This window comes from Arachis hypogaea, chromosome 12 (assembly GCF_003086295.3).
Source record: "Arachis hypogaea cultivar Tifrunner chromosome 12, arahy.Tifrunner.gnm2.J5K5, whole genome shotgun sequence".
Taxonomy (NCBI): domain Eukaryota; kingdom Viridiplantae; phylum Streptophyta; class Magnoliopsida; order Fabales; family Fabaceae; genus Arachis; species Arachis hypogaea.
The window spans coordinates 115,652,247-115,680,184 of record NC_092047.1 but is presented as its reverse complement, the minus strand read 5'-3'; the positions used below and the strand labels follow the sequence as shown (position 1 = coordinate 115,680,184).

The following is a 27,938-nucleotide window of genomic DNA, read 5'->3' as shown; positions in this document are numbered from 1 at the left end:
ACATATGGATGCGAAGTTAATTTTTTTGCATCTATGAAGGGAATAAAACTCGGGTAGTCTTCCACCCTGAATTCTTTATTGGTTTTAGGTGATATAAATTTCCCATTTGGGTGCTTCGAAAGGGCCATGTTCTGCAATAATTGCGAAACAACAAATAAAATACTGAAAATACACCCAAGTGAATACTTTAAATACACCCAAATGACTATACAACTTACACCCAATCGAACGTAAAAAATACACCCAAATTAGAATAGAAAATACACCCAAAATTCGTAGAAGTAACACTTACCACAATATCGGGGGGAGACAGTATATTTGTTCTTGAAACCTTTTATCATTTTTTTGGTTGAGGATGAGGTAGATGGCAGATACAATCTAGAAATATATGCCGAAATCAATTTTACATTAATAAATATTGCAGTTGACTTTGGTGTAAAAAATATTAATGTTATTCTAATATTACCTCAGATTCTATATAACTTTTTGCCTGGAGGGATGCAAGGTGCATTCTAATCAAAATGTATTCATCTTGGGCAATCAGAGTGCACATGTGCTCATACTCGTTAGTATCGCCATCTGCGTCTGTCTTCAGTCGCGTCCCCCAGATGTAGCACTTTTGTTTCATATCATCCGTAATCTGATTTATTCCCTCAGGAGTTTCAAACTTCCCAGAACTTTCTCCCCCAGTCTCCCTTTGAATTTGTGGACTTTTATTTTTTTCCTTTGCCGCACTGCTTGCTATTTTTTGGACCAAATCGTCTAATTGTTCTAGCAAATTTGCAGCTTCTGGAGATTTTGCCCTTTCTATCTCCTGCGTTGACGCTCCCTCTTGGCTTGAATCAGTCAATCCAAGGCTGAATGATGGCACTGGATCTGTTTTAGGAACATAGGATGCTGTCCGTGCCATCATCATCAGGGCAGCAGTGTCATCTGCGGCTGGATGACTGTGTCATCATGTATAACGTATTATAAGAATAAGAATATATGGATGATAAGCAAAGATTGATTTTAGTCTGATGAACTTATATTTTAGTTGGAGCTGGGGGAAGCGTGGGTGTGGTTTCTTGAAGTTGTTTGGGGGGTTCAGGAGTGCTGCACAGTTACACAAAATTAATCATGGCGTAAAAAAAACTATTCAGAAACAATATACACCCAAACTGTTAGCAAATATACACCCAAACTCTAAACAAATATACACCCAATACTATTTCTTACGTTTCTTTAGTCCCTTCAATCTGTAGCATAGGGGTTGGTTCAAAATCTATCTCAGGTGTTTCTTGAAGTTCTGGCATAGTGGTTGTTTGGGACGCCGGCACAAAAACTTGAATCGGGACTCTAAACAAGAAGAAAAATGAAAGGTTAACAACGCCTTTGAAAATAATAAGGTTATAAGGTTGAAATATTCTTGAAAAACTTACATTGCAAGCGCATCCGACGGTGTCTATTCCCTCACAACCATCATATTCGAATTAGCCGGCTCACTGGCTGACTGTTGAACCGGACTCAACCTAAAATACACCCAAAGAAAGTTAAAAAATACACCCGATCAATTCAAAAAGAAGACAGGCTTTGTTTTTTGAGAACTTACATACTTGCAGTTTTTGCTTTTTTTTCCTGCCTTTTTTTTCTCGAATAAAATAATAAAGGGCTTTTTTTCTAAAAAAAATATATACAGAATTAGAAGTAGAAGGTAATAGAAGAACAAAAGTAACAGTTATTTGAAAGAGAAATTACATGCTCTCTGACGGCTGGTTTATACTACTCTGTTCTGTGCGTCCTTGAGAGGAAGGATCATCACTTCCCAAGTTCATAGCCGGTATTCTAAATAGATTTCATGTTATTCAGACAAAATAAGATACAGGTATAAAATACACCCAAATGATTGCACAAGATACAACCAACTGAATGCACAATATACACCCAACACAACAAACGAAATATCCCAATAAACAACATACACCCAAGTTGATCAACAAAATACACCCAAATGGTTCCACAAAATACACCCAAATCATGATAACAAGATTTTATTAAATAAAGCTTCTTACGTTTCAGAGGAGACATAGCGACCTTCTGTCGATCGCAGGTCAGCTTCGTTCTCCCTGCGAAACAAGAAACAATTATTAGCAAAGAAAACACACTAAAATCTGAAATAGACACCCCAACAAGACATACCCCTCTGCAGCAGTTTTTTCAACGTTTCCCCTTAGCCATTCATCTAGTTCTTCACTTGATATTTCATATCTCTCACTACATTCATAAAAGAAGATGTTAACAAAAATAATTATGATGATAGACGGTAATATAGCTTACGAGGTACTGTACCCATCAAAGTATTGATCTTCTTCAGGAGATGAATGCTCAACAACAACTTTTTTCTTTTTGGGTTGTGTTCTGGGTGGAAAAAAAAAGTATGAATCAGAAATAAAAAATTAATTTTATCACAGAATATTATCCAAAGAAGTGCTCATTTTTTTGGTGTTGTTTTTGTCTTTTTCTTTTTCTTTTCCTTCTCCACCAGTGATGATTCTTCGCTTCTATAAGTTAATAAGAGACACTTCAGTTAATACACGAAATCTTTATAATGAAGCCAAAAGAAATGAGTAATAATTTCAGAACATTACTCATCACTTGATTCAGATTCAGATTCTGAATCAGAATCGGACTCCTCTTGCCTCTTCTTTCTTTTTCTGGAGTCCATTCTGGAAGGCAAACAATCATTATTTAGAACATACTAAAAATACACCCAAACTGAATATACAATATACACCCAACGCAGCAAACAAAACACACCCAGCTTAATAAACTACATACACCCAAATGGTTCCACAAAATACACTCAACTCGAAAAAGAAATTACACCCAAGTATGGTACTTACTTTTTCCCCTTTTTGCTGGGGTGTTTTCTTGCTGAATCCTCTGAGTCTTCTTGAGTCTCAGACTCAGAGGTAGAACTGTCACTGTCAGTAGTTTTTTTTTCCTCCGAAGACAATGTTGAACTTGCCTTCCTTTTTTTTGTTTTCTTGATTTCTTGTTTTTTTCTGTTTTCTTTATTTTTTTCATTTTCTCTCTTGTTTGCGCCATGTTTACAATCCCCTGAAACATTAGATATTTTAGTTAGCAGCATTCAGATAAATAAATATACACCCAACATATTATGTTCAACTTACCAAAATTTCCTCTATTTCTGCATTCATTCTTTCGACCAACTGCTCCTTACTCCAGTTGGCAATCCATGGTTTTGGTGGTCTTTCAGCCCTCTTCTTGCCTTTGTTTTTTGAAAGATGAAAGTATATTATCATCAGGGCAAAAAGACAGCCATCAATTGCCTTCTTCTTTTTCTTCTTGTAGTCTGTGATGCCCTTGACGATGAAGGTCAAAACATGGCCCCCCAGTTTCGCTCTGAGATGCCGTCCATCTGAAAAATTGGGGCCAGGTGGACAGACGAGATTTTGTTTATTGTCGTTGGCAAAAGGAACGCCATCTGTATATAGAGGATGAAAATTCTCTTGAACATTAGGCGTTCCTCTTCGTTGCCAACGCCGATATCCATCATCTCATCGGTAAGACTTTTGAGGGTCTTACCCTGGAATCTTCTAAAAATTATTTTGTCATCCTCAGAAAGTTTCTTATACTCGACTTTTTGAGGAAACAGATTTCCTACAAAAAGGAAAACAACAAAGTATCAAAGTCGGTTCAAATACACCCAAGCTTCAACCTTAAATACACCCAAGCATCAACTTAATATACACCTATAATTTTGAGCTAGTTACCTGTTGCATTGATGCCAAGCGCATGACCTATCTTTCTTGGGGTTATTTTGAAAGAACCATATCCTGTTTCCAGTCTGTTCTTCCCAAGTTTGAAGTTGTTTGCCAGCTCCCTTAACAGTTGGTGATGCACCCTTAGTGGTGGGATGTGCATCAACCCACCGAATCCTAGATCCCTCACAATCACCTTCTTCTCCTCACTCATGTTTCTGAATTTATCACTTAGGAGATGTGTGGCACACTTAAGGTCTTTTGTTTGGTTTCTTGCTGCCATTTTCTCTGAAATGAAAAATACACCCAAAGACATCAGTAAGATACACCTATATATATGAGTCAAATACACCCAAAGATATCAGTAAGATACACCCATATATATGAGTCAGATACACCCATTGATAACAGTAAGATACACCCATAGATATGATTCAGATACACCCATTGATAACAGTGAGATACACCCATAGATATGATTCAGATAAATCCATATATATCAGTCAGGTATCACTCAAACATGCTTCAATATCAAGCAACATTACAAGGTCAAGCAATATACACCCCCAATCTACGGAATATACCCCCAAAAATCAGTTACCAGAAGATCTAGAACAACAAGAATAACAGGAGAACCTAGAACAACAACGTAGAAGAACAGTGTAACAAAGAAGGAAGAATAATAGTAAACCCTAGAACAACAACGTAGAAGAAAAGTAAAACCTAGTTCGTAATGTAACGCACCTTGAGTATTCTTGCTTTGTTTTCACTGGAGATTCTTGATGGAGATTTTGATGGTGTGTTGATGGAGGTTTCGAAGGTTAGCGACGAGTTCTATATTTTGATTTTCGATTTTCGCTCGAAAATGGAAGGGTTGCTTTGTCTTCGAATTTCTTTGAGAAGTGGAAGAAGTGGAAGAGTCTGCCATTACTCGTAGCGTACGTAACCGTTTCAGTGGCGAGCGCGTGAATGTTACGCTCCATTCAATCTCTCTTCATGCGCGTGAGTTGTATTTGGGCTGGGCCAACTTGCAAACTTGTAAGCTTGTATGTGTAGCAGGCCCGATTTAAAATTAGGGTTAGGTAAAAAAACAAAGAAGTAAGGAAATTTTACGAATTTTAATAAAATTAGATAATAGAATAGTAATTAAAAATTAAATATATTTTAATAAAATTATTATAAAAATATTATTTATTTATTAATTTGCTAATTAATTTTTTTAATAAGTACTTTAACATTAAATTAGAGATAATTCAATTAAATTTTTTTTAAAAGTTCATAAGATTAAAGCATTAAATTTTAAATCTTAATTATTTAAAATAAATAATCAAATTTTTATTATTTTCAAATTATTAAAATTTTTAAATATTAAATAAAAAAATATCCAATAATTATGAATATTATATATAAGGGTCCTATTAAATTTTTTAAATTCAAAATATCATAAAATTTAATTTAATTACTATTAATAAAAATATTTTTGAAAAATAAAATCCTAAACAAAGATAATGAATCATAAATAAATCATTATTTAGTTTGCAAAACTTCGGGTGTTAAAGAAAATTAACCAATCACTATTTAGTAAAATGTTTTAAGAAAACTTCAGTTACAAATATTCAAATTCTACGACTTATACATATTATGACTCTTACTACTATTCATTGTTTAATCTCTCATACTAATTGTCAAAAATTCCTTAAATTTAATATATTTTTATATGTTTTTCATTCTCGTTCATTTATTTTTTTAATTATTTACAAACAAAAAAATCGCAAGAAAAGACAAAGTGTAGTCATTAATGCAAATCCAAAAATGAAAATACAGTTTTGTATAACTCTAATATAAATAATCTATGTCTTTTTTAAAAATAAATAAATTCAAAATCAATTTATAATATATTTTTTAAAATATTTTTAATATAATATTTATTAAAATATACTATATAGTATAAATAATCTACTTCTACACGTATTGCGCAGATCACAAAATGTTATAATTATCATTGATGTGCTTTTTCAACTTTTTCTGAATAAATTTGATTTCAACTCATAGCCACCGGCCAAAATAAAAGTATATTTTGAAGAAAAAAAAATAGTAGAAAAAGTAAGAAACGTGTGAAAGAATGTCATTCAAATATCATCCTATTGGCTATTGGATGCCGTGTGGACCACACATATAATTATGAAAGGACAGAAACTCACCTGCAGTCGCCTGCTTCTAGATGGCTGACACGTATTATTATATGGTTTAAAAAAATCGATTTATTTTATATAAATGGTTTATTTAAAAAAAAGGTTTAAATTGGACCAAACGGTTATTTTTATTCCCTTCTTCGTTTTCACACGTTCGTTCTCTTTCAATCTCTTTTTCAGAACTAATATCAAACTTTCAATTAGGTATTTCTTCTTATTTATATTTCTTAATCAAATTTATTATTTCAAATGTATTTCTTAATTTATGTTTTTATTCATTCCTCTGTGAATGATGAAAATTATTTAATAAATACGTACATATTTATGTCATCACACCATTTTGATATTCAAGATGAAATTGATTGGACATTAGACAACAATTTTAGGAGTTCTACTGTTCACATCTTTGACAGTTTGATGTATAAATTATCTTAGATTATGGTGTTTAATATAATATTTAATACACATTACTCTAACACAATTTATGTATTAATAGATTTAGAAGATTCACGTTTTTGAATTTAATTTAAAAGAATCAAATAAAATTAATCTTTTTCTATTTTATTTAAATAAAAAGCCTAAAAAATATGTGTAGAATGTATTTATCTTTTTTATTTTTTTAAAGAAATAATTGTACTAGCAAATGGAATACGTAGAAAATATTAGCTTTGAAATTTGGTGTTAATGATTTTGTGGGAATCGTGTTTAACATAGTTGGTTAATATGAAGAAAGAAAAAATGAAAATAGAGATTCTTTACAAGTCTAAGGAAGATATCATAAATGCCAAGATAATTCATCGCAATTTCATGTGGTAGAAAACAAAAATGTAGTTCCTGGCACCATAAAAGGACTGTTTGAAAGTTGGACAGGATTTCGCACGGGAAAACAAGAGCAGAGGAAGTGGCTGACGGGGTTCTTTGCAGTGATCTGGAACATCTGGAGGGAACGGAACGATAAAATTTTCAACAATAAAAAAGCAGGTGTTGAGGAAATACAAAGCAGGAGAGTTTTGAGCTACCAAGAATGGACGTCCAGCGATCCTAGTGGGTGTTGAGGGCAGATACATGAGAGTCAAGGAAATAGCTATCTCTCATGTAGGCAGTTTTCTTTGTGTTTAGCTTTCTTTTATTTATTGTTACTGATGCTCCACTTTATTGTGTTGAGCTTTCTTTGTTTCAAAAAAAAAAAGAAAACAAAAATGTAATTATGGTATAATGTGGACTGTTTGATAACATGAGCATAGTTAAAATTTTGGCATGATCTCTTTCATATTTGTTGCATGTCTCTTTAGTTGGTGATGTTATAGTTTATTGTGATGATATGATGGTAGTTTGATTGTATGAGTTAGGTCCTTTTTATTTGGTTGGATTTTTTCTATGGCTATCCTATTCTTGATGGCAATGCCAAAATAAATATTTTCATTAGTTGTTCTTTTCTTGCCTCTATTCTTGGGTTGATTTTATTTTAAAAAATTTTATTAAAAATTATGTTCAATTATTTAAGGAGACCAAATTAATATTTTGATTAGATACTTTTGTTTTATTAAAAATAAATTCTAGTTTTATTAAAAATAAATTCTAGTTGATAAGTAAAAACACAAAAACGTGCATGACAATGAAATTATAATTTCTAGACAAATAAATTATCGTCTTATTATCTTAAAAAAATAATTTATTTATAGAATAATATTGAAAAATCAATAATAATTTGCATGAAAATAATTTATTAGTAAAATAAGAGTTAATTGATTGATTACCATAAAATTTAATTTAACGGTAAATTTGTAATTGAACATATTTTTAAAGTTTAATTTAAAATTTGTTTACAGCTTAATTTAAAAGCAACTGAAAATATAAGTTATAGGAAATAAAACAAAGCTCATCAAGAAGATAGAAACAGAGACACAAAAAAAGGACAGATGATACCATTTATGCTATTTCTATAAAAAAACGTGAATTTTGTTTCTTGTTCAGAATACTAAATGTTACTTTTTCAAACAATTTGTATACATATATTTGACAAAAATTAAATAAATAAAAGTTTCAGATAAATTTAAAGAAAAATTGGTCAATAAGAATGAAGAAGAACATACCAAATTCATAGAATAACACGCAGAAAGAATTAAAATTATTTTAAAGGTAGTTATTTGATCTATTTAAACCGATTTTTTTAAACCATATAGTAACACGTGTCAACCATCCAGAAACAACTTCACCTACAATCGACTGCAGGTGAGTTTCCACCTCAAACATGTGACTTTTTTTTTCCGAGGAAGAGAGACGGAAGCATCATATGAACTTGTCCCAAAGACCAATGAGCATGTGTGAAGTCAATGTCTTTTTGCTACAAGGAAAACAAAATACATAAGCAATTAAGCATCACTTTCTGAACCTGCTGCTACTACTTCCTTTACCTTCATTGCAAACATTCATCCACTACTTTCCTTTGTTTTCTTTCTTCTAATCTTGAGATCAACATGGCTGCAAGATTTGTGGGAGAAGCTTTTCTCAACTCTGCACTTGGCACTATCTACGACATGCTGATTTCACCCTTAATTGTCAACCTCATCCAGAGAAAGAAGCTTAACCGGAAACTGGTTGAGAAGCTGGAGACAGTTCTGAAGGCTGCTCATGCTGTGATCAATGACGCCGAGCGGAGGCAGATCGAGGAGGAGGCTGTGAAGCACTGGCTGGACAGGCTGAAGGATGTTGTGTACGATGCTGAAGACATACTTGATGAAGTCACCACCAAAGCTGCCATTCAAAAGGTTCAAGGTAACTCTCTGTCTCGCAATGTCAATTTGCATGGTGATGATGAGATAGTAACCAAGATAGAAGACATCATTGCTGCATTAGAGTCAATTGTAAATGAGAAAGATGGTCTTGGCTTGAAGGAGATACCGGTGGAGGACATGTCATGGAGGATCCCCTCAACATCTCTGGTTGGTGTGCATCAAATATATGGCAGGGACCAAGACAGGGAGGCCATAGTAAAACTGTTGTTAGATGTTACCAATGACGGTGGAATATCCGTGATTCCTATGGTCGGCATGGGTGGAATAGGAAAGACTACTTTGGCTCAGATGGTTTACAATGATGACCGAGTGAAACAAAAATTTGATGTTAAGGCATGGGTTTGTGATGGGCAAGAAGAATTTGACGTTCTTAAGGTGACAAAGGCTGTGATGGAAGCAACTTCTAGTTCTTGCAACTCAACTGAGTTGAACAAAATTCAGGAGAGTTTGAAGGAAGTCCTAGCAGGGAAGAAGTTGTTGGTTGTTTTGGACGACATGTGGAGTAACAATTATGATGCCTGGATAAGTTTTCTAAAGCCTTTTAAATCTAGTAACGGGGGTGTTAAGATTCTTGTAACAACCCGTCTTGATTCGATTGCTGATATGGTGAAAACTATTCCAGCTTACCATTTGAGTTTGTTGGGTGATGATCACTGCTGGTCAGTGTTTGCAGATCACGCATGTCTTAATTCTGCTGAACCTCATATCCGTTCTGGTTTAGAAGTAGTTGGTCGAAAAATTGTCAAAAAGTGTAATGGGTTAGCTTTGGCTGCTCAAACACTTGGAGGTTTATTAAGAGCAAGAAAAGAAGCAGCGGATTGGGAGTTTATATTGAGGAGTGAAATTTGGGAATTTCCCAAAAAAGATAGTGGGATTCTTCCTGCATTGAGAATAAGTTATCACTACCTCCCTTCATACTTAAAACGTTGCTTTGTATATTGTTCTTTATTCCCAAAAGACTATGAATTCGAAAGAGATGAACTGGTGTTACTGTGGATGGCAGAAGGTCTTTTGCAGCAACCAAATAGTAGTGGAGGTACTTTAGAAGAAGTCGGTTATAAATATTTTAACGATTTGGTTTCGAGATCATTTCTCCAACATTCTGAAACCGATGAAAATTCATTCGTGATGCACGATCTCATGCATGATTTAGCAATATTCTATGGTGGAAAGTTCTTTTGTAGAACCTTAGAACTCAAAACCGCAGACAAGCATGAGGCTTATCCTCGTCATCTTTCTTATAGTCTTAACATCCGTGATTCGCTCTCAAAGTTCTTGGAAGCATGTGATAATTTACAAGATACAAGGACATTGTTGAAAATCAATGCTGGTATCAGGCATGATTCCTCAAAGAAAATCGATCCTTGTCGCTTACTTGCACAATTGAAGCACGTAAGGGTTCTGTCATTTGAATTCTTTCCTCGTGACCATAATTCGTTGCCCGATTCAATAGGTGATTTGATCCATTTGCGTTATTTGGATCTCTCTGATTCACCTATCGTGACATTGCCAGAGTCAATGTGCAAATGTTATAATTTACAAACACTGAAGTTGAGTGATTGTGAAAGACTAGAAAAGCTTCCAAGCAACATGCAGGATCTTGTAAATTTGCTTCATTTGGATCTCTCTTGTACGGCAATTGAGGTATTGCCCGAGTCATTGAGCAAATTGCATAATTTACAAACGTTGAAGTTGAGAGAGTGTGAAAACCTGAAAAAGCTTCCAAGCAAGATGCAAGATCTTATAAATTTGCACCATCTCGATATTGAAGGTACTAAAATAGAAGAGATGCCGAAAGGGATGAGCAAATTAAAAGACCTGCAGATTTTATGTTACTATATTGCCGGCAAGCATGAAGAGAATGGGATAGGGGAATTGGGAGGACTTGTAAATCTTCAAGGGTTATTTCGTCTTAAGAAATTAGAGAATGTGGTTGATAGCAGTGAAGCTTGGAAGGCAAGGATGGTTGATAAGAAATACATCAGTGATCTACGTTTGAAGTGGTCATCAGGTGAAGATAGTGATATTGTTGATTCCCAAATCGAAAAAGATGTGCTTAGCAAATTAGAACCTCACAATGACCTTAAATATCTAACAATAAAGGGTTACAGGGGTACAGTGTTTCCGGATTGGGTAGGGCAGTCTAGGTACCACAACATGACTGAGTTGGAGCTGAATGGATGCAGGAATTGTTTGGTGTTTCCTTCCCTTGGACAGTTACCCTCTCTGGAGACGCTGCTCATTGCAGGGTTTGACAAGGTGAAGATGATTGGTGGCTCATTCTATAAGGCTGATGCAACTCATCAGCATCAGGAGACACCCTTCCGATCCCTTAAATATCTCTCATTCTATCAAATGAGTTGCTGGGAGGAATGGGAGTCATATGAATGTGATGATGATGATGATGCACCATTTCCGAAACTTGAGGAATTCTATATATCGCAGTGTCCTAAGTTAAGAGGAGATTTGCCCACTTTCCTTCCGTCTTTGAAAAAACTTGTCATATCAGGATGCGAGGAGCTTGGTTGTTATGTGCCAAGAGCTCCCATCCTACGCTCATTAAGAATATCTGGCAAACAGGAAGCAAGAACGCGGGACCTACCACTTTCCATGTTGGAGACACTAGTAATTAATGGAGAGCAGCTTGTGAATTCTCTGTTTGAGGCCATGACCCACACCCAACCAACCTCTCTCATAGAGCTACACATCTCAGAGTGCTCATCAGCCATATCATTTCCAGGGGATTCTTTGCCCCCTTCATTGGAAGTGCTATTAATCAACGATTGCAAGAATGTAGAATTCCCAATGCAACACCAACAACATGAGTCACTAATTAGTCTTACAATAAACAACAGCTGTGATTCGCTTACATCCTTCGCATTCCCAGCGTTCCCAAATCTCAAGTATCTCACAATCGCAAGTCGTGAAAATTTGACATCTCTGGAGGTGTCACAGTCACAGTCCCTCAAAGAATTATGGATTGAAAAATGTCCTAAGCTGGAGAACATAACAAGGCTGCCTGCCTCTTTACGGGAGCTCAAGATCTATAGATGTCAGTTGTTGGGTGAAGGCATAGAGAGGAAGGACCCCCACATTTGGCCATCCATTTCCCACATCACCTACATTAAAGTTGATAGTAATCTGATTGACAAAGACTCAACATCTTAAAACAGGTAACTCTTATTGCTATCTCTCTATATCCCAAACCCACTTCATCTTCTCCTACATCATATTCATTCTCCCCTACATGATCTTACTTTTACTTTCCGACTTTAAATTAATAGCTTATCCACTATTCAAGTTGATGGCAGGAGACAGTTTCCATGAGGACTCATCGTCTTAAAACAGGTAAAGCATTGTTTTTTGTCATCTATATTTCATTCTAAACCTTACAAATCCTCATTCTGTGAGCCTTATTTTTCTCTGCTCATTATCTCATTTGGGGAAAATATTACTGACATGCTTTTTACAATGACAACCCTCAGGCCCCAACACATTCATTGAGTTGAGTTCTATATTATAATAATGCAAAACAGGGCATCAAGGTAAAACCTCTTTCACAACATATTACTACCACCATCTATGTTTTGGCTGATGCAGAGATTCCATTTTCAAATGAAGGGGTGTTTTTTTAAGTGTATTTTACTTTTCAATCAGATTATTTTACTGTATAGCTATGTAGCATATTTCCTTTCCAATAAGTGAGCATCTTAAGTTGCATGAAGAACCAAGATAATTTAATTTTAGCACAAAATATAATAAATTTATCTTCAAATGCATGCATTTTATGGTGCTATGTAGTTACTGATAAAGATTTGGCTTGAATTATCATGTGGTCAGGTCAAAGAATACCAAGCAATGATTCATCAAGATATGTCAAGGGTGAAATACTTGCATGCATGTATAGGTGCCACGCTCAGGGACAGACCCAAAAAAAATTAACAATGGAGGCAAAAATATATAAAGTAAAATTTATGTATAGATATTTTATTATATCTTTTTTTTTCACCGTATACTCTAACATAACAGATCAATGATTAATCTCTCCATTTAAGAGTCTATCATTATCCAATAAAATTTATGTATAGATATTTTTTTTTTTTACAGTATACTCTAACATAACAGATTAAAGATTAATCTGTCGTATATCTAAACTCCATTTAAGAGTTTGTTATTGTCCAATAAATTATTATATATACAAAGTAAAATTCGAATTCTTGACACTTGCTTAAATGAATATTCTAAGACATATTCCAAATAACTCCTAATTAGCTAGTATCATGAAGCTAATTAACACTATTTTTTTAGTTAATTTATTTATTTATTTTAGGAATAAACATAATATAACAAAAAGATAAATATTAACATTTAGATATAATTATGTTTTTTTATCAAAATCTTTGTGCCCCGTCTTTCTTCTATGAAATATTTGTTGATATTTGAAACACATAATATATACTTCTTGTGTTTCCTAATTTTCTGTTTCATTCCCTTTTTTTTCCTTTTCAGGAATGGATCAAATAAGAAGGGGTATTTATTTCGCATGGTCATTCTCAGATTTATTTGAGTGATTGGATGATTAAAAAGTAAGCTATGGCCAATTATAGAGATGTCCCAAACTATCAGCAAAATGGTACAATTGGTTTTTGAGATTTGAGAAGCAGAGAAGAAGCATTTCTATAACTGGGGATATTGTTGCAGAAGTTTGGAACAGAGGAATTGCATGCTTGAGTAGTTGCTGGGATGTATAGTTTTTTTGAGTTTTTGTGATGTAAACTGTTGAGTCTTGATGGCAATGCCGAAGGGATTCGAGTACACCACTAGGCTTTATGCCTGTTATTTTGGGTGTTAATAGAAAAATTTTATGTTATAATTTATAAACTTGTATTATGAACTCCTTAAATCATAACAGCATGGTACTCTTGTTTTTTGTTCGGGTTTTGCCAAGTGAGTTTTTGATAATTGATATCATTTTATTAGATGTACATATTTTTAAAAAATATTACCAAGTGCCATGTATGAGCCTTGTTTTCTTAATTCATAGTAAAAGATGACAATTACTGAAATCATATAAAAACATGAGGAATACTTTAAAATGCATTACAAGTCCTATAAGCATTATTTTTGCATATGATTTTTCATACCCAATACAGATTAAAGATCAAGCTCAAAACAAGTGAATTCATCAAGTCCAAAGATCTTCGGTTCCTCCCATAAAATCTGAAGCTTCTTACATGCATCATCATTCATATCTTTCACACTATTACTCTTAAGAAAATGCAAAACTGATGAGTTTGGAAAACTCTAAATTACTTTGATGATGAACAAACATTATTGAATCAATTAATTACAAAATTATTAATTTGCTTCTCATTTAACATATGAGGATTAATAATTTTGTGATGCAGATTTTGCAATTGGGCCAGATTGGATTATTATGCTACAAGCCCAATTTAATTAAAAATGATCGGCATTGATACAAAAATTATTTTTGATCCTTGTGGCTGAAATCATGATCATGTATTTGGGTCAGATTGAATTATTATTACAAACCCAAATAGATCTTTGCTAAATTAGACCAAAACTTGGTCCGAAACCATTAAGCAAAGAAAGCAGAGTTTCATTGCTTCCAACGGATCTCTTTTTTAATCATGTGATGGAACTCAAAATTTTATTGAGTAGAGTTAATGCATTCCTTAGAACCATGAGAGAGAAATTATGATTGATTAGATGGTTTGCCTTAATGAGGCACGCTACCTAAAGCAAAGGGAAGTAAAAGCAACTCATTTTTTTAATTAATTTGTTTATGTTCACTTAAGTGCTTTTCTTTTCCTCTCTCTCATTTCTTTCTTCTCTATTCGGTCATATCACAGTAGCAACCATGGAAGCTATAGCAAGCTACCATAGAGAAGAAGAAGCATGCCACAAGACCATCACAATGATGGCAAGAAAAAGAAAAAAAAAAAAGTATGCTGTGGCTAAGATTCTCATTACTTGTGGTAAGATTTGGTGAAAAGATCTTGGCTTCTCCATACCAAAAATAGTTGAAGAAGATATCGGTCAAAGAAAGAAGATCCTTGGAGGGATGGCTTGTCTCTGATTTTACTCAACCACCACAAGAGGTAGCTACAGTGGCTACGTGATGGAGGAGGCAGAAGTTGGAGCAGATGAAGCTATCATCATCAGTAACTCATCAAGGGCTAGGAATCCGTTTTGGAGAGCAAGGTAAGATGGAAGGCTCGGATTGATGAAGATTGGTGACCAAGGAAGGACCAGAGGTAATTGCATGTTGGATTTTACATTCAGTTTCCTCTTCTCTCTCTGGCCGAACCGGTTTGCATGAAGAAGAAGAAGATTAGTTTGGTTTATTTGGTTTCAACCGTAGAGGCTTTCCCCTATATATAAGGGTGAACAGTCAGGGCTTGAAGAAAGGAGTGAGAATGCAAGGCACAGAATTCTCAGAACTACCTAAGCTAACAGAATGGCAATGTTAAAAATCTAAGTGTCTAGTTTATGTTCTTTTGAACCCACTTAAGAAATATCCTAAAAACCTTTCATGAAGTATCCACACACGTAACAAGAAAAATATTATAGTAATGAGAGAAAATTTTATAAATAAGGAAAATTATTGTTTGAATAAAAACTTAAATCTAATTAATATAATTAATACTACTTCGCCCACCAAAAAAATAATAAAAGAAAAATAATATTTATATTATTTTTTTGTGTATTTTGTTCATTTTTTAAATATAAAATGACATGATACAGTTTTCTGTGTGAAGTGAGAATAATTTTGTTAATTTTCATGTTTGGTTCCATAGTTTAATGTAAAGTGCATCTTGATTCTTTTAGTTTATATATAAAGGGGTACTTTGCATGGTCTTTCTTAGATTTATTTGAGTTATTGGATGATTAATTGATTACAAAATAATCTTACTACGTTATGGCCTATATACTATGTTGACAGAAATGACCCTGAATTAAAGAGTTTTACAAAACACTCTGCAAAATATTTATTTGGTTCTTGAGAGGTACAAAGAGTGCACTTCTAGTTGGGCCTACCGATCTTGTAAAGATCAATCTCATATTTCTATTAGACACCTATTTGATAAGTAGATTTTTTTACTTTGCTTGCATCAGAGATTAAAGTTGGAATGTATTGCAGTAGAAGAAAAAATGAGTATGGAATAATTTTTCATTTTCTACAATATATCACAAAATCCTAATTAAAGGAAAAATTACTAAATTTATCATTACATGTACTTGTATCAGTATGGACTTTACACACACACACACATATAAATTACTAAGTAGCATGTATGATCTTTCTCTTTTCTTAATTAATAGCAAAATTACAAAAAAGTTGGATTTAATTTATGTGCACGCGTAAATCAGTTGACAGGCATATTTGATCATGTGTTGTTCTATTAACAAAAGTGATTATATTCTACACCGATTACTCGGAAAGACATTCAAAAGATGACAAGATGAAATTAATGAAATAATAATGTAAATAAGTTTACACTTAAATGCATCAAAACTAATCTCTAAAAATTTTAGATAAGAAAATCTACTTCTGCAATAAAGTTTACACTTAGGTGCTTTGTATCTTTCTCTAGATGTAAATTTGGCCATGCAATCCAGCAGATAACTACACCTTTTCCTTACCAATTGATAGAAACTTTAGTTGAGTGCAAACTATAACCGCTACATCTTGTGAACTTTGTGTTTGTGTTTGTGAGAAGTCTGAGTTTGTGTGTGCAAACTGAGAAAAACTTTATGAATAACCTACAAATTGTGTATTCACTTTTGCTTCAGGTTATTAATAAGCGTTATTTTTGGTAAAAAATATGGACAAGTTTAAATAAGAAAGCCAATGGCAAACGAAAGTTATAAAATTTATTACTTGGTCAATCCAAATTATAAGAAAGAAGTACAAACTAGCTGCACAATCAGGTACAGTTTTTTACAAAAAAGCTTCGTTTCTTCAGCTTGTGTTTGTCAAATTTCCTCCTTCGCTTAGTCGCTGAGGTCGTTGTTAATGTGATTCTTCTGCAGTTTATAGAGTTGATGCAGATAGCATTTTATATGCCTTAGACAAAAACATTGAAAATCATACCAAGGCTGCAGTTATGGCATCTATCAATTGGAAGTGACGCTGCAATGATGTAAATTGCAAACAGCAAAGTTATCATTGATGTACTCTATTTTCACTTTCATTTCAATTAATAAATTAAAATTTCATTTGAAATTCCAGTAAGAAAAATAAAAAGATAGAACTATAATGTGTAAAAGTAGTGTAATATAAAAATAATAATAAAAAACTGAAATCATCCTACTTTGATAAAATCATCCTACAATATTCTTATTTAGATTATTGTTTTCCCTGTAAAAATTTGGACATTGTAAGATAAATTTTGGTGCATACCACAAACCACTTCCCTTACTCTTTCATACTTTCTTGATCTTGTGAACATGGCTGCTGAACTTGTTGGAGGAGCTTTCCTCTCTTCTTTTCTCAATGTCCTTTTCGACAGACTGTCTGATCCTGAGATCATCAACATGATGAGAGGCAGTGGTGGATCCAAGGGGGCTAAGGCGGCCATGGTCCCCCCCATTTTTTTAAAAAAATATTAGTATTATTAGTTTATTATTATTATATACTTTATATATATATATATATATATATATATATATATATATATTAAATATATTTTAGTATATTACCGCATTAAAAAAAATTTATATGTTAGTATAAATTATAATGTGAATTATAATATATTAGTAGCAATTAATAAATAAATTTAAAAAATAATAAAAACATATAAATATATAAATAATTAAAAAGTTATTAAAAAATATAGGTTTGGATTAATATAAAAAAGTAATAGCTATAAAAAAAATTATTTTGACTTTTTCTATAGCAACAGTAACAACTAACAACAGTAATAATTGAATAGACTTTTTAAATAATAAAAATTATTAAAATAAGACTTTAAAATAAGATAAAAGATGAATTGTTAGTAGATTATATGATTGTATATGTTGAAAAAGAGAATACTTCAAAATTTATTTTAGATGATAAATTAAAAATTTTAGTTATATGAAATATCGTAGAACAAATTTAAAAATACTAAAATCCTAAAGTATGTAGTTGAATGTTGATTTTTATATAATATAATTATTAATTTTGACTTATATACTATAAATGACATTTTATTAATTTTTTGTTATATTATATTTTAATTTATTTTGTATTTAATTTGGTCCCCCTCTTATAAAATTTCTGGATCCGCCATTGATGAGAGGAAAGAAGGTTGACCAAAAGCTGCTTCAAAGGCTGAAGACCATTCTGAATGTGGTTGAAGCTGTGATGAATGATGCTGAGAAGAAACAGATCACTGACCCTGCTGTCAAGAGGTGGCTTGAAGATCTCCAAGATGCTGTCTATGATGCCGATGACTGCCACTCAAAAGGATCCACCAGGTAACTTCCTGTCTCGCTTTCTCAATTTGCAAGATAGGGAGATGGTTACTAAAATTGAAGAAATCATTGCTAGACTAGATGATATTGCAAAACACAAAGATATCCTTCGTCTAGAAAAGATTGCAGCCAAGAACATGTCTGGGAGGATTCCTTCAACTTCACTAGTTAAAAAATCTGACATATTCGTTGGCAGGGACAAAGAGAGAGATACCATAGTGAAATTGTTGTTAGATGATGCTAACGATGGTGATAAATTGTTGTGAGGACAATTGAGTAAGTTTGAGATGTTGTGTAGTTCGGAAATAAATTTTTTGTACTAAATTTGATGTAATTTAAAGGAATAGTGATAAGAGACTTATATAAGTAGTCCAAATAGTATGGAATTTGAATATTTGTAACGTAAAATTTATTATAATTAATAATATTATTATGACATTTATAATATGGATGTCTATTACATTGAATGATTTATTAATAGAAATTAATAAGTTAATTATTGGAGTTATAAATTTCTTGTATTATTTACAACGGTAAAGATATAATAAATATAGAAATATGAATTTAATGTATTTATAAATTACAAATTTGGTTAGACACTATTAATTTTTAATTATTGTCATTGGTAATTATTGTATTATTTTTTATACATTTTATTTAGTTTTTTTTTTTTTGCTGATTTGGAAATGATAGATGATTTGCCAAAAATTGAGTGGTTGATTCTAAAATTTTGCTAAGTAAGCGATGTTGTTGACATGGCATTAATAGAAGAAGAGAAATAACTTAAAAGTAATGTGAGTAAATTTATGTACCTACTTTTATATATTAAGAATAGATAGATGAGTGCTTATTTGGACGTCATTATCTTGATAAAAAAAAATCTTTTTTTAATAAAAAATATCTTTTTTTAGTTTTTAGTGTGTTTGGCAAATTTCTAGTAGTAAAAGTAAAAGTACTAAAAAAATTAAAAAAAAAACATCTTTTTTAAAAAGCTGTTATTTACATTTTTTTTTTAAAAAAAATTCTAAAAAAAAGATGTTTTTCATATAATAAATAAATAAAAAAGTACTTTTATATTGTTATATCTAAATATATTAATATAATTAATACTATTTCGCCCACCAAAAAATAATATTTATATTATATTTTTTGTGTATTTTATTCATTTTTTATCGATTAGTTTTAACGTAACGAATAAAAAATGTATAAGAAAGTGTATACAAAAACTATATCTATATAATATTACTCTAAAAAGACAAAAAGAAAAAAAAAATATTTTATGTGGCATCACTTGCTTTCATATGTTTTGACTTTTGACTTTCTGAGTTTCATAATTGTTCGGTCCGTTTACTCTCTGTAAAGATAATTGAATTTAAGACAGAGCTTACACACATTGAGAAAAGTCAGAAAACAACTTAGTTCATCAGATGATGGAACCAAAAACATGTTATTCAACATTCCTTACTTTGAAACTAATAACCTTTTTGCTTCTAAACTTTACTTTGAGAAAACTAAGTGCTTATGAGAATTATTATAGCAGAGATGATTTCCCTCATGACTTTATTTTTGGTGCAGCCACCACTGCTTATCAGGTATTAACTGTTCTACTCCACTATTGATTCTATGTTCTCTTTAACTTAATTAATCCATTGCAATAATATGATTACTCCTATTAATCAATATTGTTATATTGTGTGTGTTTATGAATAGGTGGAAGGAGCTGCTAATGAAGATGGAAGAACTCCAAGCATATGGGATACTTTTGCTCATGATGGTTACTTCCTTTTCTTTATCTCCTTTCTTCTTTTGATTCATCATACACATAATTGATTAAAAAAAAGTTTTTTTTTTTATTTTTATCCTAACATAAAATTGTTTTTTTAAATAAAAATTTATTTTTCTTTTTTGAAAAGCAAATCCAAAACTGAGTCAAATAATTAAAGTTGAAGATATTGAATTCAGTTAGTAGTTATATCTTGTTAATAGTCAAATTATTGTAATGCAATAAAATCAATCATACTATGTATATACCAAATATTACTCATCAAATCAACTATCCGTATAGAATACATGCTAAAATACAAAATATACATTGAAATGAATTAAACAATACGTGTATTTATATACAAATACATAATAACTGATTTTTTTTGTGTACATATAGTATTTTTGTAACAGTATAATTAGTTAGTTAGTTAATTAGTTCTTGACTCTATAACTTGTCATTTTCCCTTGACAAACTAAAGAGACTCATAATATATCTCTATATTAACAGTGTTTGAAGGGACAGAAAATGGAAATGTAGCCTGTGATGGCTACCACAAGTATAAGGTAAAGTACTATGCTATTAATCTTCAATTTTTAATCAACTTGAGTTGGTCGAGTATCGCGAGTTCGAATTCCGCCTTGTATATGTAGCAACTCAATGGTAGTTGGTCGAGTATCGCGAGTTCGAATTCCGCCTTGTGTATGTAGCAACTCAATGGTCAGATCCTTAAATGGAAATCAAATCTGTGACGGATTAGTCCTTGGCCTGTCGGGGCTAGGGGGATAGTACACACAATCGTTTAAACTTAAGAATGTGTAATACAGGAAGATGTGAAGCTGATGGTGGAAACAGGCCTTGATGCCTATAGATTCTCCATTTCTTGGTCTAGACTCATACCAAGTATTATGCTATGAACCCTAATTTTTGTACTCTTTCTCTACTTTGCCTTTATTTTTAATTATGCCGTCGAAAATGCCTTTTTTTTTCTGCAGATGGCAGAGGACCTGTGAATCCCAAGGGATTGGAGTACTACAACAATCTCATCAATGAGCTCATTAGCAATGGTTCTAGAAATTCCTTTAAGAAAAAGAGTTTTGGAATCAATCATGCCTATTCAATTAATATACATTCCATTTCTTTTCCCTTTACAGGAATCCAACCACATGTAACACTACACAACTTTGATCTTCCACAAGTACTTGAGGATGAATATGGAGGATGGGTTAGTCGTAAAATCATGTATGTTTGAGATTAACTCTTGAAATTTTCAAGTGTATGAATTTCTATTGTATAAACATTAGTCCTTAAGAATTTAAAATTAGGCACTTTGTGATTATCTTAATTCAACGTAGGTGGTTGTATAGTTTAAATAGTTATTTATTTTCATTTTGTGCATGATTGTATTTTGTGCTTGATATTCACTGCTATTATATTACGGTCATAGTTCATAGACAGAGCCAAAAGTTATGAGTTAAAAAGAATTTTTTTTAATGTGAATGCAGAAGAGATTTCACAAACTATGCAGATGTGTGTTTTAGAGAGTTTGGTGATAGAGTCTTGTATTGGACTACTATAAATGAGCCAAACGTGTTCGCCATCGGCGGTTATGATTTGGGAGCAACCCCACCTCGGCGCTGCTCTCCCCCGTTCTGTCATTCAACTGGCAACAAGGGTAACTCAACAATAGAACCCTACTTGGCAGTTCACAACATCTTGTTATCTCATTCTTCAGCTGCAAGATTGTACAGAAGAAAGTATAAGGTACACATCACCTCCTAATTTCTATGTTCTATATTTCAAATTTTAATAGACAGATAGATAGAATATAATAGTATTAATGTGTGTTATGATAGAAGGTAAATATGGGAAAGGAAAATTTTGTTGGCAAAGAATATTCATGATTCTTGAGAAACAAGTAACATTGCAGGAAAACCAACATGGATTTGTTGGTATATCAATCTTTACATTTGGTTGTCATCCGATAACAAACACGGAACGAGACAGGGTAGCATGTCAGAGAGTTTATGATCATATGGTTGGTTGGTAAGTTGCAAATCCTAAAATCAATTTTCATGTTCTGTGTTTTGCCCTTTGTTCATTGTTTCCTTGGTAAAAATAAAAACAAGAAATGTAAAAATAAACCAAACAGGTCTTAATGTTTCTGTCTTCTGTCAATGACTTTGACTAAAATGAGAAAAGATATGGCAGTTTTACATGCCTTCTGCTGCTGCTTTATTGCAGGATTATGGAACCATTGGTGCGCGGAGACTACCCGATTTCCATGAAGAGAAATGCAGGCTCAAGAATTCCAGCCTTCACAAGTCGCGAGTCGAAACAAATTAAAGGTTCAGCTGACTTCATAGGTGTGATTCACTACTACAATATCAATGTCACAGATAACCCTGATGCCTTGAATAATAATCTGAGAGATTACAACATGGACATAGCTGCAGTGCTTTACTGTAAGTTTTCTTGTGCTTTACTAGTTCCATTCACCATTTCTTTTTTCCATTATCATTTTGAAAATGTGTAATAGTTCAAATTTTGCATCATTTACATTAGTTTTTTGAAAATAACAATCCTGCTTTGTCTTTTCTTTGCAGTTGAGCTGTTTTCAAATGAAGAGGTGAAAAAAATTAGTAACTATTTTCTTAATTCATTGGTTCAATTATTCAGATTATTGTTTTTGCTTCACTGTATACGGCTTTTCCTTGACTCAGATTGCTGTCACCCCATGGAAGTTGGTGGAGGAACTAAACAAACTCAAGCTTCTTTATGGCAATCCTCCATTATTCATATATGAAAATGGTACAACTAGTGATTACATAAATTGCTAGAATTTGTTAACATGAATTAAGGGTTTACTGATTAATCAAATAAAGTGATATATAATCCAATTACTCAGTTAAAAAATGTCACATATTTTGGTAATTGAACTAGAGTAACAAAAAAAATTATTGACATGAATAATTATGCATATTCATGGGTTGACTCTTGTTAGGTCAACGAACCAATAGCAATTCTTCATTGCAAGATGTGACAAGGGTCAACTACCTTTATGGATACATTGGTGCTGTGCTTGATGCATTGAGGTACTGCCATAACTAAATTTATCAATTTTCCACTTACGAATCAAAATCGTATTGAAAATAAGCGTGAATAGTCGTCCAAAAAAATGGATGTGATTAGACGATTACGTAAAATGATTTACACTGTTAGTGTATCAAAATCAAATTCTTAATATTATTATTATTTTTCATTTTGGGACTTGTCACATTGACACACATCTAATGTGATCTCTTATCTTTCTATGTCATGATAATTTTTTTTTTCAGAGATGGATCAAATATAAAAGGTTATTTTGTATGGTCATTCATGGATGTATTTGAGTTATTGGATGGATATGAATCAAGCTTTGGACTATACTATGTTGATAGAAATGATCCTGAATTGAAGAGATATCCTAAGCTCTCTGCAAAATGGTACAACAAATTCTTGAAGGGTGGAAGAACTTCTATAGTTGGAGATCTTCAACAACTTAATAAGGATCCATCACATGTTTCTGTTGGCCACTCAATATAACAGTTTAGTTTAGTTGTTTGTTTATTTATTTATGTAGTGTTCATTACAAAAGTTTGAATAATCGACTTTGGAGATTGATTATGTGAAGAAGAAAATAAATCAGAGGCTCGTTGAAGGAGAAACTAGTATTAAATACAAATATAGATATTTTATAATTACTAAATCTAATAAAAAAAATGTTATTTGTACACTATAATTAACCATTAAAATTAATTACTATAGATTTTGTATATCAATTATGTTAAGTGTACACCAAAATCAGCTACTATGTATTTTGTGTATAAATACATATGTTATTTAACTTATTTTCAATATATATTTTATATTTTCACATAAATTTTATATAAATAATTTATTTTGATATACAAATATAATTTTTGTTTATATATAAATACATATATTTTTTAATTTATTTTTAATATATATTTTATATTTTATAGTAATAATTAATTTTGTTATACTCCGAACAAAATCTAATATTGCATGGAAGAGATTTTGTTTCAAGATCACCGACACCGCATATGATAATTGATGACCCACGTAACTATGGAGAAGTGTCACACAAACACAACAGTAAGCTATTGCGACGCCTCAAGATTTCTGTCACAAATAGTAAGTAGGGTCTCGTTTACTAAGTACTGAACATTTATTTATTGTCTATTTAAATTTTAGAATAAATACATACATTAATTTCGAATAAATCTATTATTCTAAAATTTTTAGGCAAATTAGTCTTTCTATAAAAAGAAAAAAATATTGTCTTATATAATATTTTTTAAATTTAATTATCTTATTACAAAATTTATTAAAAAAATATTTATTTAATACATATATAAAGTATTTTATTAAAAATGATAAAAACAAAAATTTCTGATAAAATAACTTTTTAAATAATAAAAATTTATTACAGATCGAATATCAAATCTATTGTGTGGAGAATGTTTAAGGTTTTTAGAAGAAGAAAAAAAAATTAAATCATTTATTTATTTATTTATTGAATGTTTTAGTTTCCAACACAAAACATATTATTATTATTATTATTAGTAGTAGTAGTAGTAGTAGTAGGTAGGTAGGGATATCCACACTGTTGTAGACAGCAACCTTTCAAAAAATAAAATATTGGCATATGTAGTTGCAAAGATAGTAGGATTGATCCAGAAACAAACACATACAAACCTAGTCACATAGATAGATGATGAAACTAGAACAATATTTGAGTTTGATGAGCAATAATATTGCTTTGAAGCTTACTGTCACGGTAAATTTTAGAAGGTTAGATTTAACAGTGTTTGTATAGTTTTCTGGAGTGTTTGAGAATGCTCTAGATGGTTTCGGAATATTCTAAAATGTCCTAGAAGGTCCCAAAATACTCTAGAAGGTGCTAGAAGACTCTGGAAGGTCATAGAATATTCTAGAAGAGTGAGGAAGTATATAGGAGTATAAAGAGTAGTATGGAAGAATCTAGAAGTATTTAGAAAGTTGTGGTATGATGGATATTTGTGAAGGTTCTAGATGATTAATCTAGACCGTTGATTAGATTTAATCCTAACCATCCATTGAGGAAGTGGATGACTATAAATAGGAGGTGAGAGTTAGTGTGAGTATGTGTGAATCATTTGTAACCAACACTTGAGTAATAAAGTGTTCTTTCCACCAAAGCTTCTTTTTTCTTGTGTTCTCTTGTGTTCTTAGCTTTCTTGCTATGTATTGAGGGTTAGGTTGACTTGGTCTTAACTCAAGAGGTTGAGTAAATTCGAGTGCCGGCACGGTAGCATTGGAGTGTGTCCAAGGTCGTGACAATTTGGCATTAGAGCAAGATTTGAGAGGGGGCACAAGTGGTTTGTGGGTATGGCTTCTAGTATCACCATGGAGCATGTTGAGTCTCAAAGAGGAAGGGATGCAATTCCTTCTCAATGGGGAGGCAAGAAGGTCCGTTCTTCAAGTGAGCCTAAAGGTAAGGACTCTAACTTCTTAGAAGAAAGAGTTTCTATGTTGGAAAATGTTCTATCCTCTATGGATGAGCGCTTCCAAAGGATAGAACATGACAAGGAGACCCTCGAGGCTCACGTATTGGGAGAACTAGATGCTTTCAAAGAAAGCATGCTCCAAATTGAAGAGAAGCTTGAGAATTCCTTGAAGCTATTTGAGGAAGTTCGAGTTTGGTTCGAGGAGGCAAAATCTCGACCAACCATTATAAGGGAGACGACAAAGATTGATCTCCCAAAGCCAAAGGAGTTCAAGGGCGTGAGGGATGCTCGAGAGGTGGAGAACTTCCTATGGCAAATGGAGAGGTACTTTGAAGGCCAAGGGGTGGTCGAAGAAGCAATAAAGGTACGCACTGCAGCTCTCTACCTTTCTGATAATGCTACTTTGTGGTGGAGGAGAAAGTGCGTAGATATGGAAAATGGTACTTGCAACATAGCCACATGGGAAGATTTCAAAAGAGAGTTGAAAAGACAGTTCTTCCCCGAGAATGTGGTTTATGAAGCGAGAAAGAAGTTGAGGGAGTTGAAGCACAAGAGTACGATTAGCGATTACGTAAAGGAATTCACTACTCTCATGCTTCAAATTCCCAACTTAGCATCAGAGGATGTGTTGAGTTAAGAAATTAACTAAATTCATTAGTGATGACAAACATTATTTAATTGGACAAAATAAATAATTAAATGTTGATTGTTTATAATTATATAAAGCTAATTATTTATTATTGCAATACTGAAGCCCAAATGAAATGGAAAATGAAACAAGGCTGATGGGTTGACAACTCAAATGAAGCCCAAAAGAAAACAAATAAAGGAACCAACGGGCCAAGCAAATCAAACCCGATCTAAGCCCGTATCCATAAACCCAAGTTGATCCCACCAAGCTTCTCATACAAGATTGAAGTCTTCATTCTCTCTCACTTGCTTTTACCAAAGCAACGTTCTTCTCTCCTCTGTCTTAGTCAAATCACAAACTCAGAAAAGTGAGAAAGAGAAAGAGAAAGAGAAAGCTTCTTCCCTAAGGTGATCATCAAAGAAGCAAGAAAGAGAAAGTCCAAGCTTGAAACATAGAAGTCTAATCAGAAAATCCAAACCAAATCAATATTAGGTTAAAGGTAACCCATTTCCTTTTACATGCAACACACTTTCTTCTCTTCATCTTCAACTATCTGTATCTCCGTTTAGAGCTATATAGAAAAGAGGATCTATGTTCCTCTCTACTGTAAATCTACTGTCTCAAACATGTCTTGGGGACCAAGTTAGTTTTCAAGGGCTAAGATCAAGTTGACCATTGGAAGACTTTTGTGGTTGCTACTTTATGGCTTTCAGTCAAGATGGGGAAGTCAGAAGCAAAGTTTTTACTCTAAGGTTTAATGAGAAAAAGTGAATTTGTGGGTTGATGAAGCTCAAGGCTCAAGGTGTTGACCTTGGAAGAAGAACCCAGCAACATGCAAGGAGATAAAAGAAGTCTTGCTGTTCATTCAAAAGCCAAGTAGAGAAAACCAGAGTTAGAGAGTTGTGTTCTGAAAAAAGAAGTTCCTCTACTTGGATAATGCTTTCTTTAAAAGAAGCATTCGGCCAATACTGAAGAACTCAAGCTGAGGTTTGCAAATCTGGTTTTGCACATAGCGAATAGGCTGTTGATGAAATCAATCTCCTTCATATTTTACTGATTGTAATGTACTTTTCTATGTTTATCTTTCTGTAATTTCTTGTGAGAAAAGGCATTGTGAGAAAGCTCAAGTAAAAGCCATGAGTGGAAAAAGGTTGAGTGATACACTTGAGAGAAAAGCCTAGAGTTATTTTCTGATTTCTTTAGGTATGTCTATGTCTTGTATCCTGTACCTGTGAGGTATCCCTTTCTTAGTTGGGTTAGCACTAAGAGTGAATAGTTAGGTATTAGCATAGCCAATGTCAAGTTAGGTTAGAACATGAGTGTAAAAGGATTGTGTCAATCCTGTGGAATTGGTGTATGTAATACTGTTAACTATAGTGAAAATTCCTCCATTGTTATGGAGGAGACTGGACGTAGGTTGCATAGTACAAGGTAACTAAACCAGGATACATGCTGGTGTTAGCTTTTCTCTTCTCTATTGTGTTCTGTTTTCTGATATTCATGAGACAAAAATAAATTGTCTCATAAATTTCCGCTGCTGAGTACAAACAGAATTAGAATTAAAAGTTTGTTTTAAAAGGGTCATAACAGTAACTAAAAAGGAAGGCATAGATTCAACCCCCTTCTCTAAGCCTACCACAACCTTCAGGATGCATTGTTCTTCTTCATTGATGGACTCCAACCTTGGGCAAAACAAGAACTACAAAGAAGAAATGTTAAGGACGTCGATGAGGCCATCGTGGTGGCCGAATCACTC

General features: G+C 32.6%; 3 protein-coding genes and 1 long non-coding RNA gene across 8 annotated transcripts; 3 read left to right on the top strand and 1 right to left on the bottom strand.

The window, feature by feature from the left end:
- Nucleotides 1-8,234: 8,234 nt before the first annotated feature.
- LOC112730650 (putative disease resistance RPP13-like protein 1) lies at nt 8,235-13,681 on the top strand. Of its 5 annotated transcripts, none has more exons than XM_072209891.1 (5): nt 8,235-11,924; nt 12,063-12,099; nt 12,237-12,296; nt 12,592-12,716; nt 13,261-13,681. In XM_072209891.1, exon 1 carries the CDS (start codon nt 8,434-8,436, stop codon nt 11,917-11,919), a length of 3,486 nt encoding a protein of 1,161 aa, XP_072065992.1. In that variant the 5' UTR covers nt 8,235-8,433; the 3' UTR covers nt 11,920-11,924; nt 12,063-12,099; nt 12,237-12,296; nt 12,592-12,716; nt 13,261-13,681. The 5 variants fall into 5 exon arrangements, with proteins under 5 accessions (XP_072065992.1, XP_072065991.1, XP_072065990.1 ...); XM_072209890.1 differs by having other exon boundaries at nt 8,281-11,924; nt 12,053-12,099; XM_072209889.1 differs by having other exon boundaries at nt 8,281-11,924; nt 12,036-12,099.
- Nucleotides 13,682-16,628: 2,947 nt separating this feature from the next.
- Nucleotides 16,629-17,368, bottom strand: LOC112729457 (uncharacterized). Its single transcript, XR_003166547.2, has 2 exons — nt 17,180-17,368; nt 16,629-16,909 (listed from the first exon to the last, which is right to left on the bottom strand). It is a non-coding gene; the product is annotated as an uncharacterized lncRNA (long non-coding RNA).
- Nucleotides 17,369-18,052: 684 nt separating this feature from the next.
- On the top strand, nt 18,053-18,500 carry LOC140176897 (putative disease resistance RPP13-like protein 1). Its single transcript, XM_072208456.1, has 2 exons — nt 18,053-18,237; nt 18,311-18,500. The coding sequence occupies exons 1-2, from the start codon at nt 18,053-18,055 to the stop codon at nt 18,498-18,500; spliced, it is 375 nt and encodes a 124-aa protein (XP_072064557.1).
- A 992-nt stretch (nt 18,501-19,492) lies between these two features.
- Nucleotides 19,493-23,706, top strand: LOC112728523 (hydroxyisourate hydrolase). The gene is made up of 13 exons (XM_025778689.3): nt 19,493-19,826; nt 19,945-20,008; nt 20,510-20,565; nt 20,827-20,902; nt 20,995-21,066; nt 21,154-21,241; nt 21,505-21,763; nt 21,930-22,045; nt 22,244-22,464; nt 22,606-22,628; nt 22,723-22,810; nt 23,004-23,094; nt 23,338-23,706. Exons 1-13 carry the CDS (start codon nt 19,662-19,664, stop codon nt 23,582-23,584), a joined length of 1,566 nt encoding a protein of 521 aa, XP_025634474.1. The 5' UTR covers nt 19,493-19,661; the 3' UTR covers nt 23,585-23,706.
- The last annotated feature ends 4,232 nt before the right edge of the window (nt 23,707-27,938 follow it).

What these genes read in the sequence shown, in the direction of transcription:
- LOC112728523 (XM_025778689.3), top strand. Translation starts at nt 19,662, where the DNA reads ATGATGGAACCAAAAACATGTTATTCAACATTCCTTACTTTGAAACTA. An exon ending in GGATACTTTTGCTCATGATG is followed by an intron (nt 20,009 to 20,509) that starts GTTACTTCCTTT and finishes CTATATTAACAG; the next exon opens with TGTTTGAAGGGACAGAAAAT. An exon ending in AGCTGTTTTCAAATGAAGAG is followed by an intron (nt 22,629 to 22,722) that starts GTGAAAAAAATT and finishes TCCTTGACTCAG; the next exon opens with ATTGCTGTCACCCCATGGAA.
- LOC112730650 (XM_072209891.1), top strand. Translation starts at nt 8,434, where the DNA reads ATGGCTGCAAGATTTGTGGGAGAAGCTTTTCTCAACTCTGCACTTGGC.
- LOC140176897 (XM_072208456.1), top strand. Translation starts at nt 18,053, where the DNA reads ATGAGAGGAAAGAAGGTTGACCAAAAGCTGCTTCAAAGGCTGAAGACC. An exon ending in CACTCAAAAGGATCCACCAG is followed by an intron (nt 18,238 to 18,310) that starts GTAACTTCCTGT and finishes AATCATTGCTAG; the next exon opens with ACTAGATGATATTGCAAAAC.